Below are 14,426 nucleotides of genomic sequence, written 5' to 3' on the forward strand. Positions count from 1 at the left end.
CATGTATGATATTCACGTCACAGTTTATGATACAAAATTATAATTCCAGTAATGGTTGTTCAAGGCCAGACAGAACAGATGCTCTTCGGCAGCAATGCCATCAAGCATATTCTGACTCAACTGAAGAGCACTTGGAGACTAGTTTCCACTCCCGACAATTGTCTGACTGATAACCATAGTCATTTCCTGTCAATGCTTTCTAACACAACGACCTTTTCAGTTTTTTTCTGGGTTAATGCGCAAAAAAATAAATGACATCCCTCTTTGAATCTCAGTAAGGCAGGCCTCCAGATTTCTACAACTTAACTGTCCAGCTGTCTCGAGTGGCAGATACAGTTGGGTGTCATCTGTATAGCAATGGAAACTAATATTATACTTGCGGATAATATCATAATATCTTTGGTCGAAATCTGTCCCGTAGGGGCGCCACAAACTCAAGGACATTAACCAAAGCGGTATAAAAGTCGTTTGTAAGTGAGTCAACAGGTCCAATGTACGAAGGAAAAGCCGCAGTTGCCGTAGGGAATAGTTATTTTAAAGCTAATGCCGCTGCAGGGCGGATATTGCGACTACTGAAGCCTAAATTTTCCTCATCACAGTAAACATTAAACAGCACCTCACACTTAACAAGATAATGATCAGAGATGGTATTGGGATACAGTAACACTTGAACATTTGAGGCTACTATTCCTCAACTAATGATCAATGAGCAACTTACCTGAAATGAAATGAAATGAAATGATCTGCATTTATATAGCGCTTTTCAAGTCAAGGACTTCCCAAAGCACTTTACATTGTGCTTCACATTTCCCAATAGCGGCCGGTACATCTGGTCATGTACTGCTGCTCTCTGTTAGCTTGTGTCGGGTCTAAATGAGGACAGACCAAGGAATGCAGGCAAAGGCAAGTATTAAAGTTTTTGCTACTGCAGCAGGAGAAGGTTCGTCAGAGGGTGCAACCTGGTACGTTTGGCTGTCCGGTTCCTTCTAACTACATCCGGTGCAACAGCACCTATTTATTGTAGAGTCACGCATACGCATATCACACAATGGAAACGTACTGGATGTGAAACCATTTGGTGGGCTATGTGTGTGTGTGAATGATTACCATTTGATGAGGCTATGTGTATTAGAAAAACAGGTTGAGCAAGTTAATTTCATCAGATTGATTTGATCAGGTTTGAGCAAGTTAATTTGTAACTAAGAGTCTGAGAAATACACAATAACTAAGAGTACTTTACAGCTTGTTCTGTGAGGGAGATCTGGCCAGTGCATCTGAACACTCAGGGTGTGACGCTGCTTTGCATGGAGTGATGTATGCCCTGACGTGGTGGAAGACAGTGATGTGCATACTGTAAACTGGCTCATGCAGTCAGGTAAAGAGGAAGTTCATTCAGAGGTGGACGACAACTCACTCGATTGCAGATCTGATGCCCAGTCTGCCTCCCTCACAGTCGATACATCCAGTCAAGGAAGTCGGCACATCCCAGAACAAGAGGTTGATCATACTGTAATTGACAACGCAGGGAGCCCACCACAGTGCTCTGAAAACATGATCCTCTTGGATATGGCCCCTGCCAATACTGTCCTCCCAGACAAGATCACATTGAACACTGAACCCCCCAGACATTGTCTCACCTGGTTCTGACACGTATGAGACAGCCGCTCCTGATACTGACCGTCACTGTCCCAGGCCCTCCAGCTCAGGTTATTTGTGCTTAACTTAGCCGTTATGGTCTTAGGGTCCACAAGTCCATCAGGCCTCCTGGTCGTCTTATTTGTCAGATGAATGACCAGGTGGTAGGTGACAAATCTGTGTCTGCAATATCTGTCAGTTCCTTGTTTAAGTTCTTTAGAGATGCACTTTCAGTTTGAGTAACAAAGCTTGAGCAGGTAACCGAAATTGTGCCTATGTGAGTACTTGAAACTACAGGAACAATGTTTTGCATTTCAGAGTTGTAACAGGCATTGTTGAGTCTTTGCTTAATAAGGAGTTTGCCTCCTTTCTTTTCACACTCCATTTTGGGAGAGTCCTAGAACTGACATGCACTTCAGTTTGTTCCTTTTACTACACGATTTTTGTCTTTTATTGTTTCCATCAGTATTTGCACTTTTGCATGTGATTTTGTTTTTGTATATAGTTTAGCACTCCCATATTTAGCAGAATTTCAGGGGGGTGTATGTAACGGGTGTAATAATAACTTTTGTTTTGTTGAAATTCCTGCTGAAATATGTCTGTTTACTCTGTGAATAAGTGTCCTGCAATGACCAGTCCAACAGTGCCACCAGCTGGTATGGGGTAAGGTTAAGTTTCGTCTCTGATTTAATGATCGGAATGCGGATATTGTTGGCAGTCTCCAGCGCGCTGCTAACGGTAAGCTACGATCTTTTGGTGCTCTGCAAAAAGTTTATTAACATTAAAACTCAACTGACAAATATTGAAACATACACAGTAATGTAATTGTTGTTGTCAAGCTGTTTGGATGTGTTTTCGTTTTGTTTCTGTCGTCGTTTACGTTACCTTTGCCATATGATTAATTGAAATGCCATTTTCCCTCATAGATGTTGGGAACTAGCGGAAGTGCTAATCACATGGTATGTGTATGTTGTGTCGCTCATTGCAGCAAATGAAATAAAAGCATCATCCATCATCCAGTCCAGCTTGAATGTGGATCCTTGGTGGGACGGGTACTCCGCGGTTACATTTGTAAGAAATATAAAAACAAGGCATTCACTTTTAATGTAACAGTTGCAAGTAAAGGAACATTACAAAATTCTAAAGTGCTTCAAGTGGTGTGTAAATGACTTCATTGCTATTCAGTGTTTTAATATATGTTTTATCCATAACTCAAGCATGTTGTCATTCCTAGCAGTGATGTGATCGTGCAGTAACTATTCAGAGAGTAACTGTGGTAACATAATGTAAGTTAGGACACAAGGCAAAGGAGCATCTTCGAGCTTGTGCTCTTGCTTCTGAGGTTGATAACCATTGCAATCTGTTTCTAAAGATTCTGGTGAGGTCAGGTTGAATAAAGGATTGTGACGGCCATCCTTCATGTGAGATGAGGAGAACGGTAGTGGTGGCGGTAGTGGTAGTAAAAGTGGTAACTGACATGGAACGGTAGTGAGATCATCAACGGGCTTATTATATATTTCATTTGTAGCTTGTGAAAAATCATTGTCTCGGCCAGGACAATCTGTCGTGGCTGCTTCTGATTTGCAGCACAGCTCTGGGATGGCCATTAATTCTGCCTCGGAATGGCGGCTCATTTCCACAAATACAGGACGACAAGTTTGTTTAGTCTGGAAAACAGAAAACAAATATACCAGTTTTGGTATGAGAGAAAAGGAAACACTGTGTTGTGACAAAATAGGTTTAGAGTTAAGTACAGACGGACCCCTACTTACGACCATTCGACTTACGCAAAACGGTAGATACAAACTTTTTTTTCAGGATGTCGAAAAATATCCGGACATTACTGTAAGTTAGAGTTTGTATTGTGTGCACCTTTTTCCGAGTAGAGGAAAGTGCTGTTGTGCTTCCTTCTGCTGTGTGGCGCTGTGAGAGGTCACCCAGCATCCACCCCGAAGAAGAAATCCAGCTTCTAGTTTCTAGTTCGCGAGTGTACACACACTGCACCGTATCTTTAGCACGCTAAGAACTCTGACATTTTTTTTGTTTAATGTCTCATGCATCCATTCAAAACGATTGGTGTAAAGAAGAGGCGAGCCATTCCTTTTGAAATGAAAGTGGGATAAGAAAGCTTGATGCGGTTGAGAAAATTGTTTTTTTTTTCGTCCACTTTTTACCACAGAGAAGGAAGTTGCCTAATTAATCCAAAAGTAAGTTAAACTTAAATTTATTTATCTTTATACTCCGATCAAGTCATGTTTATTTGAATAGCCCTGAATAGAGTCTCGAAGGGGTTCACAGACCACAGAACGCCTAATGTGTAGCTTTGTTTTTCAGTACTATGCTTCATCATTCAGCCTGCTTTGTAACGTTATAAATCATATTATTTTATTAAACGTTTATTTTTCTGTTTCAAAACAATACAGGTTACTTATACAAGCCTTAAACATACATTCCAAAAAAATAGATAAATAAAAAGGTGCCTTGCGACTGTCTGGCAACCAGTTCAGGGTGTTCCCTGCCCACTGCCCGAAAATAGCTGGGATAGGCTCCAGCACCCCCACGACCCTAATGAGGATAAGCGGTGGAGATAATGAATGAATGAATGAATAGAACAAAAAAGGAAAATGGAAATACAAACAAAAGCGAGAAAAATAAATACAAAACGAGGAAAAAAGAAACAAAGAAAAACTTAAACTAAAAAGGAAAAATGGAGAAAGAAAAAAACTCAAGAAAAATGAATACAATTCGAACAAAACGAATCAGAAACGAGAATGAACAGGGAAATAATTTTGTACCCCCATGCATTTGATATGCCCACCCTGAGACTCAAGTCAGGTAACACCATTGGTTTATCTTCCCTTCTTTTAAAAACACCCTAAGTTTTTCTACCTTTCACTTAGATTTTTTTCCCCTCACACAGAAGAAGTTTTGAGTAAGTAAAGAGCTGCCTCGACGGCCATTTCAACTTGCACCTTTGTGCCTGAGTTCTAGCTTGCCAAAGAATGTCACTTATGATATTCAAATACACAATCCTGTGCATCTGGTCACCAGACTAGACTCTACTGGAGGTACCAGGGACTTAGCGTGAGTCAGGGTTAATAATTAGGTAAGCTCAAAAACATGGCGTATATTGCCTGCATGCATAGAAAAAAATGAAATTTGTATAATTATGTTTACCAATGATGTAATCCATTTGTCCTTCAATACTGGCATGGGGATGGGAGGATAGACCTTCATTTTGATGCTACAAAACGAACAATTGTGCAAACAATATTTTAAGAACCAAACAACAAAGTGACATGTGATGTGAAAAAAAGTGTTGTGTGACTCACCACTCCCAATTTCGGTAGCAAAGGATAAAAATGAAGCAGAGGAGAACAAATATGGTAACAAGGGTGACACCGACAGCTTCGATCAAGTTATCATCCACTGGTGGAGGAGAGACAGCCCAGATAAGCAACAGGTTGTGTTGTTTTGCACAATTATTTCTAACGTTTTTTTAATCATATTTTCAAGCTATTAAGAAGAAACGTACTCAATGGATTCACATTGACGCTGATGGATGTAGCACCACATTGTCCTACAGCAGTCTTTGCCTTGACTGTAAATATGTAGTGGTTGATTTGAAGGTTCTTTGCTATTAAACTGGTCGCCAGGGGATTGTCTGAAACAGAAGTGAGTTTAATATTGGCATTCAAATTGGCAGAATATGTTGCCGTGATTTCTTTCTCAGGTAAAAACGTAGGTGCTGATGCACACGTTTATATCCTCTGGTTCAGATTATTCTAATGCCCTGCTCTCCAATTTTCCCAAAAGAATATTACTAACCTTCAGCTACTACAAAATTAAGCGTTTTAAAATCACTTAATTGGCTTCCTGTGCATTTCAGGAACGCTTCTGAGGCGCTTTTTCCAGTTTTTCAAACATCTAAACGGTCTTGGGCCATCTTGTCGTTCTGATCTACTTTTATCATATCAGACGTCCCAGTCCTTTAGGTCCTCTGGCAGTGGTATGTCAATTGTTCTTAGAGTGCAGACCAAAACCTATGGCGAAGCAGCATTCAGCCACCTCTGTCTTCACCTATGGAACAGTCTGCCAGTCTTCTAGGAAGGCTCAAGACTCACTTTTCTAGTATGGCTTTTAATTGATCATTTTTATTAACAGTACAGAAGCAGCCCAACTTACAAACAAGATGGGTTGCGAACGATCGTTCGTAAGTTGAATTTGTTTGTAATTTTTATGGAATGTATGTTTAAGGTTTATATACAGTGCATCCGGAAAGTATTCACAGTGCTCCACTTTTTCCACATTTTGTTATGTTACAGCCTAATTCCAAATTGTATTAATTTAATCTCTTATCTAAAAATTCCACACAAAATACTCCATTATGACATTATGAAAACGTTTTTTTTTTACTTTTTTTGAATTTATTAAGAATGGAACACTAAGAAATCACATTTACATAGGTATTCACAGCCTTTGCTTAATACTTTGTTGATCCACCTTTGGCAGCAAATACAGCCTCAAGTCTTTTTGAATATGATCCCACAAGTTTAGCACACCTATCTTTAGGCAGTTTTGCCCATTCTTCTTTGCAATAAGTCTCAAGCTCAATCAGGTTGGATGGGAGACATGTGTGCACAGCCATTTTCAGATCTCTCCAGAGATGTTCGATCGGATTCAAGTCTGGACTCTGGCTGGGCCACTCCAGGACATTCACGGAGTGGTTCTGAAGCCAATCTTTTGAGATCTTGGCTGTGTGCTTTGGGTCATTGTCCTGCTGAAAAATCAACCTTCGCCGCAGCCTGAGGTCAAGAGCGCTCTGGAGCAGGTTTTCATCCAGGATATCTCTATATATTGCTGCATTCATTTTTCCTTCTATCCCGACTAGTCTGCCAGTTCCGGCTGCTGAAAAACATCCCCACTGCATGATGCTGCCACCACCATGCTTCACTGTAGGGATGGTATTGGCCTGGTGATGAGCGGTGCCTGATTTCCTCCAAACATGGCGCCTGGCATTCACACCAAATAGTTCAATCTTTGTCTCATCAGACCAGAGAATTTCTCATGGTCTGAGAGTCATTCAGGTGCTTTTTGGCAAATTCCCGACGGGCTTCCATGTTCCTTTTACTAAGGAGTGGCTTTTGTCTGGCCACTCTACCATGCAGGCCTGATTGGTGGATTGCTGCAGAGATGGTTGTCCTTCTGGAAGGCTCTCCTCTCTCTACAGAGGAACGCTGGAGCTCTGACAGAATGACCATCGGGTTCTTGGTCACCTCCCTAAGGCCCTTCTACCCCGATCGCTCAGTTTAGAAGGCCAGCCAGCTCTAGGAAGAGTCCTGGTGGTTCCAAATGTCTTCCATTTACGAATAATGGAGGCCACTGTGCTCATTGGGACCTTCAAAGCAGCAGAAATATTTCTGTATCCTTCCCCAGATTTGTGTCTCAAGACAATCCTGTCTCGCAGGTCTACAGACAGTTCTTTTGACTTCATGCTTGGTGTTGGTGCTATGACATGCACACTCAACTGTGGGATCTTATATAGACAGGTGTGTGCCTTTCCAAATCGTGTCCAATCAACTGAATTTACTGCAGGTGAACTCCAATTAAGCTGTAGAAAGATCTCAAGAATGATCAGTGGAAAAAAGATGCACCTGAGCTCAATTTTCAGCTTCATGGCAAAGGCTGTGAATACTTATGTAAATGTGATTTCTTAGTTTTCTATTTTTAATAAATTCAAAAAAAGTTAAAAAAAAAACCTTTTTCACTTTGTCATGGAGTATTTTGTGTAGAATTTTGATATAAGAGATGGGGGTACAAAATTATTTCCCTGTTCTTTCTTGTTTCTGATTCGTTTTGTTCGAATTGTATTCATTTTTTTTTTCTTTCTCTATTTTTCCTTTTTAGTTTTAGTTTTTCTTTGTTTCTTTTTTCCTTGTTTTGTATTTATTTTTCTCGCTTTGGTTTGTATTTCCATTTTCCTTTTTGGTTCTATTCATTCATTCATTATCTGCACCGCTTATCCTCATTAGGGTCGTGGGGGTGCTGGAGCCTATCCCAGCTATTTTTGGGCAGTGGAAAAAAGATGCACCTGAGCTCAATTTTGAGCTTCATGGGAAAGGCTGTGAATACTTATGTAAATGTGATTTCTTAGTTTTTTATTTTTAGTAATTCAAAAAAAGTAAAAAAAAAAACTTTTTCACATTGTCATAATGGAGTATTTCGCGTAGAATTTTGAGATAAGAGATTAAATTAATACAATTTGGAATGAGGCTGTAACATAACAAAATTTGGAAAAAGTGAAGCGCTGTGAATACTTTCCGGATGCACTGTAAGTGTGTTTAAGGCTTGTATAAGTAACCTGTATTCTGTCTTCCCTCCTTATTTTTGAGTGTCTTCTAAACGTATCAATCAAGAAGGTTTTTATAGTATCATAATCTTATTATTATTGTACTGATAAGCCACTTATGTGAAAAAAAAATCAGTTTAACGTTACCTGTACTGCTTATCATAACATCCCTGTTATTGTCCTCATAATATAAAAGATAGCCAAGGATGAAGGCAGACTGCTTTTGTAGAGCTACAAGATTCCAGGACACTTCAACATCCATATCCTTCTGGTTCTGTGTCAACGGTTTAAAGAGACCATCTTGTATAGCTGGCAAAGCAAAGAAATCAAGGAAAATCTGAACAAACGTAACAAAATTTGATGACTCATATTTTGTGATCTCCATATAAGGAAGGCAAGTGACATCCGAAGAGTATATTTTACGTTTTTCTTTGACATATCCTTCGAAGGTTTCAAGTAAGACTGGAGCTCCTTGTGTGCAGCCATGTATTGACAGCAAGTATCTGACTCCTTCTTTTAAATTTTCTGGTGAAGACGGAACACAGAGGAAGAATATTAATTATCAACAATAGCAGCTCACTGTGTCCCTTTAATTCTACATATTGTGCCGTCAGAAAAAGTGACTTACTTGAGAAAATACTGACGTTAGTTTTATTACGAGGGACTCTCAACCAGTCGATTTCGCATGGCCCAATGGTTGGACACCAATCCACAATATAACCACAGCTAGCGATCGCATTAGCTGACCATGACATGTTGAAACCACCATCACTGCCTTTTATTCTAGACAACTTGACGTTTCTTTCTGCAAGAAAATATGCATCCAAAGTTAATGTGACCTCAATTGTTAATAAATAAGACTTGATTTAGGTAAATGAACATGGATGAACGGATGTAGTGGCATGCACAGACGTTATCAATAGAGCCGCAGAAAATTGCCTAATCCTTTTTGAAAAAAAAAAAAAAAAGCCAATGTTTGCCCCAAGAGATGTTCAAGTGTCTTCAGTGAATGCAAGATGTTTCTTTCAATGATCAGCTGAGCAACTGTAACATTCATCTATTTCAGTAGGTGGCATCAGATTACTTTTTAAAATGTTTCTTTGATGAAGAAAGTTTTACCAATTAGTTGCTTATAAGACAGTACAGTATATTTAAAAACTTTTTATTTATTTATAAAACCCCTCTGTTTATTCCGTTTTCATTATTGGACAACTGCAAAAGAAATTGCATAGGATGACAGTACTATATTTTGACTATTACACCTGACTGTTGTTTGTTATTTAGACTGTTATGCACTATTTAGATCAGTGTCTGTCATGTCCTGCACGGTTGTCATGGTTGTCACGGCGCCCAGCTGGCCCCGCCCCTTGACACCGGCTGACCTGCATTTTCCTGATTACTCTTAAGGGTACTTAAACGTGCCTTTTGGAACTGCCCTTTGCCGGATCATTGTTTACCCTTGTTGAAAACCTGTTCATGCCTGTTTGATACCTCTTTATCCTTGTTGTGCTTGTTGGACTTTGTTGCACTTCGGTGTAACATTCTGAGAGATTCCTGCAAGTTCTGTTTAATCCCGTTAAATGCCTAGTCTGTAGTTTTGCCTGCATTTGAGCCTGCTTTGTTTTGTTTTTGGTCCGTTTGTGTGTTGGACAACTTTTCTTTCTCAATTAAAGTGACAGATCGTCAACGCAAATGAGTTCCAACTTCCTGCTTCCCGACCCGCTTCGTGACAGTGTCACTATCTCTTGAGATAATGTTGGGGTTCTTTCATTTGCATGCCTTATGGCTGACTGAGTTCCTGTCGCGTCGGCTGTCGGCAACAGCCCTGCCTCCAGGGACTCCTTCTCCGGCTGCTTTGCTGCCTTTGCTGTCCACTCGAACCACGGCCCCGCCAGTCGTGGCAATTGCTGTGCCTCGAGTGGGGTTTCCTGAAAGACTTGGCGCCGAGCTGTCCGAGGTCCCCGTCGACATCAACGCCAGCCTGTCTCGATGTCCGTCCGTCCGCCTGCCTTGCCACCGGTCTCGAGGTCCGTCCTTCCGCCTGTCTCGACGCCTGCCTTCCCACCAGTCTCGAGTTCCATCCTTCCGCCTGTCTCAACGTCCGTCCGCCTGCCTTCCCACCGGTCTCGAGGTCCGTCCTTCCGCCTGTCTCGACGTCCGTCCATCCGCCTGCCTTACCACCGGTCTCGAGGTCCGTCCGTCCGCCTGTCCCGATTGTCGACCTGTCTGCCTGCCTGATTCACCCGTCCGCACGTCTGATTCTTCTGCTCGCCACTCCAACTCGTCTGCCTGCCTTTCCGACTCTTCAACTCACCCGTTCGACTCTCCTGCAACGCCCGACCCGTCTGAGTCCGACTCGTCTGCTCGTCGCTCCAATTCGTCCGCCTGCCGCTCCTGCCTCTCCCCGTTCCTGCATTTTCGGGGGAGGGAGTGGGGTGACCCTCTTCGGGAGCGTCGACCCATTCTGGGGGGTGTAGTATTTGTTTCTTTTTGGGACCTCAGGAGCTGTCCCTTGAAGGGGGGTTCTGTCATGTCCTGCACTGTTGTCATGGCGCCCAGCTGGCCCCGCCCCTTGACACCGGCTGACCTGCATTTTCCTGATCACTCCTATGGGTACTTAAACGTTCCTTTTGGAACTGCCCTTTTCCAGATCAGTGTTTACCCTTGTTGAAAACCTGTTCATGCCTGTTTGATACCTGTTTATTCTTGTTGTGCTTGTTGGACTTTGTTGCACTTCGGTGTAACATTCTGAGAGATTCCTGCAAGTTCTGTTTAATCCCGTTAAATGCCTAGTCTGTAGTTTTGCCTGCATTTGAGCCTCCTTTGTTTTGTTTTTGGTCCGTTTGTGTGTTAGACAACTTTTCTTTCTCAATTAAAGTGACAGATCGTCAACACAAATGAGTTGCAACTTCCTGCTTCCCGACCCGCTTCGTGACAGTGTCACTATCTCTTGAGATAATGTTGCGGTTCTTTCATTTGCATGCCTTATCGTCTGATCTGCTTTTTTAACCTGGGAGATTTCATTAAAAAAGAACATGCCCAGGGGAGCGCTTTTAGAACAGATATGGGATTTGGCATTGTGAAAGTTTTTTTGTACAGTCCAGTTCTCCTTGCAAGTTCAAAATTTATTGATGTTTCCTCTCCTTATTTTTCTCTACTAAACTATCAACTTATCAAAGCTGTTTAAAACTACATTCTAAAAACGTTTTCAAAAACCATATCAAATAAGGTAAATATCTTACATAAAGTTTTGCTGATTTTAATAATAATTTACATAATAAAAAAAATCTAAAAAGATAGAACAAAATAAAAAATAATTGGCAATTGCAGATAAATCTGGCTGTCAATATTTCATGTTTCACGGATCCCTTAACCCCATGGATTGTCGAGGCACTATGAGGACGCAACTCTGGACAGTTTTCTCCACTGTTGACGGTCCCTGGGCTGTTCTTGGGTCGTGGCAAATTTGGCACCTGTCCATTTCTTAATGACCATATTACTGAAGTTTCCGTCTGTGCACAGTTGACAACAGTTCATTGTTGGGTCAAATGGTTTTGCGTACCATTTCGTTTGTCACATGGGCTAAGTAGCTGATGCCTAAAAGTTTCCTGTAGGATTGCATATCCATGGCCTAGATGTTCCTATCCAGTTTTGCTGTAAGGGTCCATGTCTCGCAAGTATAGAGGAAGATGGAAGTAACCAGTGCTTGTATGAGTCTGATGTTGGATTTTAATGCTATGTTGTTGTCCCTCCAGATAGGTTTGAGTCTAGAAAGTGTGTCTGTGGTTTGGCCTATACTGGCCATGATTTTGGGTTCTGACCCCTCTTCTGATATGACATCCCCAAGATATTTCAATTTGGTCACAGGTTCCCTACTCTGTGGTTGATCAGATTCAGATTCAGATTTACTTTATTGTCATTCGTGTACACGTGTATACAGAACGAAATGTCGATACATCTGACCCGCACAGTTTCTTTGAACGTCAGCCGGGATAGATAAGATTAACCATGTCTCCGTCAGAATTTTAGCGCAGCAGTTCGTCATCTCGCGGTTCGATGCCACTTCCAGTTGTTAAATGGTCCAGTTTATTGTCCAGAGAGCGAACGTTGGAGAGGAAAATGGATGGTTATAGGCGTTTTGCAGGGTTTAGCCTTTAGCCTAGCTGTTAGCCCGGCCCGACAACCTCGCTTCCTCGTCCGGCGGTCACGCCGCTGTCCTGCCACTCTGCTTCGCTGCTTTGTAGGCCGCTGGGTCTTGTTGACATAGCAGTCCGTGGCTAATAAACACTCCCGAGTGGTCGTAGCACCGAGCGCTTGATGTCCAGGAAAAAAAACTGCGATCGTATCTTAATCTGCAGTTTGAGCCGACTTTGTGCGCCGTCAAAACTGAGTCGAAGACTGGGTCTTATGGCCGACGTGTAAAAAAACTGTTGCGAGCCGATGTAGCCGCAGCCGAACAGGGGCGCCGCCATATTGTATGCTGAGGTTTGTAGTGATACCTTGGGGATTGTTGGTCAATACACTTGTTTTTTTCTGTGCTGATTTTCATAACCTCCAAATGCACTCTGATTTGTGGTCAAAACGGTGCAGGCAGATCATGCTCTAAAATCCGTCTCGTATTGTATATCCAGCAGGCTGTCCTAACAAGGCAGTTCTGCTTTATGCCAGTCAAGATGAGCAAAGTAACAGATCATTAGTCCGCCCAGAGTTTTTTGAGCTGTTTAATGGTTCAGGTCATACTTCCCCCTACACACAGCACAAATGCTCTGGTGTTTAAGAAACCATGGGTAGGAGAGCGGCTGGTCATGTCGTTGAGGCTTTAGATGGCACAGTCCACATACCACCCCCTAGTGTCATTTAATGCAACGATATTTCAATAAAATATACATACTTTAACTTTCACCAAAAAAAACTTTTTATGCAGAAGAAGGCACGGGCGAGCGGGTGGAAGGACGGACAGACAGAACGCATTACGAACTGACCCTTGTAATACCTGTATTGAGGATTGAGATTCTAATATACGAAGGACGGGAGTTTCCATATTCATTGATGGCTGAAACACTGACTTCATATTCTTTCATGGCATCAAGGCTCAGAGCAAAACTGTGGTTTGGGTGCATCACTCTGGCTTTTTGGGGTCTCCCAGAGGTAGATGTCCAGATAATCTCATAATCTATTATGTTACCATGGCTTTGTTTGGGCAGAGGCACCTGCAAAGTGAACATTAGATTTGTACCACAATGCAGAACCGAAAATAAATAAACGTGCATTGTTTTTTGAAGTGGTTCCATTAACTACTGTTGTTATATTTGCTTTTTAGGCAATTCACATTATTCTCAATGTATTTATAATATATTTATAATGACTTGAATAATTAAAGATAACTTCTAAATAATGCATACACTTACCTTCCAGGATATTATGTTTTGGTTGTCTTTTACATGCATCCATACATCAAGAGCATCTGGGACTGTTGGAAATTGAAATATATATTTTTCATTATTATTCATAAGCAGTGTTTATTTTGTATGATGCTCATACTAACCATCACCCTTCGTCTGGAACTCTGCATTTAAGCTCCAATTGCTCCACTTCCAGAAATGTTCGGTTGTTCCGCATCGTATCCTTACCTTGTATGTCCAGTTGGGGATCAAGTCTTTCAAGACTGCAAAATGAAGGCCAACTCCAATTTGTTCAGTCTAGAATCGCAGAAGGAAATTTGTTTTTCTGTTTTTAATATTTTGAGCCTTTCTGACGCTTGCTCTGTCAACTTACTTGTATGTGTGTCTCTCCATCACTCATATCTAATTGGCATTTGATATTAAGCTTTTTGTACATCTGTATCGCCCACTCCCATTGTATGCTGACAGATCTTGCATTCACTGAAGACACTTGAACATCTCTTGGGGCAAACATGTGGACTAAAATAAGAAAAAAAGGAGATTTATCTATTGTACAACATGCTTATACTATGGAAATGAATTGCATTGAAAGTAAAATGTATTTCTGAATATTTTAGTAACCTATAAAATGAATCAGGTAATAGGCAAACTTAAAAGTCTTCTATAAAATAGTGTACAAGAAAAAAAGCATAAAAATACGACAAGTACTCCGTGAATTTATGGTTACAACACATGCCCTACTTCTGTATCCGTCAGAAGGGGTTCATTTGACCCCACTAAACGTTTTTTTGTAACTGTCTTTGAATAAAGTACAATCGCACCGCCACTAAATTAGGGGGCAGTGGTACTCTCATTGGCAGAGTGAGTGTGCCTTGTGGTAAAGGGGTTTGTATACACTGAACATACGCACTCTGCACATAGTAAAGAGAAAAAGTATTATTAAGTGTTGACACAAAGTGTAGCAGACCCTCAAGTGGCACTGGAAAAATAATAACCAGGGATTGGAAGACATGTGAAGACAGTTTGAGAGAGACAGAGAT

General features: G+C 41.3%; 1 protein-coding gene across 2 annotated transcripts in view; it reads right to left on the reverse strand.

Moving 5' to 3' along the window:
• Positions 1–2,716: 2,716 nt before the first annotated feature.
• LOC148351163 (leukemia inhibitory factor receptor-like) overlaps positions 2,717–14,426 on the reverse strand; it is a 33,663-nt gene continuing 21,953 nt past the window's right edge. For both annotated transcript variants that reach the window (XM_088356034.1, XM_088356033.1), the window contains 11 exons: positions 13,760–13,905; positions 13,530–13,683; positions 13,393–13,454; positions 12,978–13,194; positions 8,613–8,789; positions 8,408–8,509; positions 8,132–8,293; positions 5,171–5,299; positions 4,968–5,064; positions 4,813–4,879; positions 2,717–3,302 (listed from right to left, as the gene is read on the reverse strand). In XM_088356034.1, the coding sequence (XP_088212160.1) occupies positions 2,892–3,302; positions 4,813–4,879; positions 4,968–5,064; positions 5,171–5,299; positions 8,132–8,293; positions 8,408–8,509; positions 8,613–8,789; positions 12,978–13,194; positions 13,393–13,454; positions 13,530–13,683; positions 13,760–13,905 (1,724 nt within the window). In that variant the 3' untranslated portion in view covers positions 2,717–2,891. The remainder of the gene's footprint in view (positions 3,303–4,812; positions 4,880–4,967; positions 5,065–5,170; positions 5,300–8,131; positions 8,294–8,407; positions 8,510–8,612; positions 8,790–12,977; positions 13,195–13,392; positions 13,455–13,529; positions 13,684–13,759; positions 13,906–14,426) is intronic.

Source organism: Urocampus carinirostris, chromosome 16 (assembly GCF_059441175.1).
Source record: "Urocampus carinirostris isolate Australia breed hairy pipefish chromosome 16, RoL_Ucar_1.0, whole genome shotgun sequence".
Classification (NCBI taxonomy): domain Eukaryota; kingdom Metazoa; phylum Chordata; class Actinopteri; order Syngnathiformes; family Syngnathidae; genus Urocampus; species Urocampus carinirostris.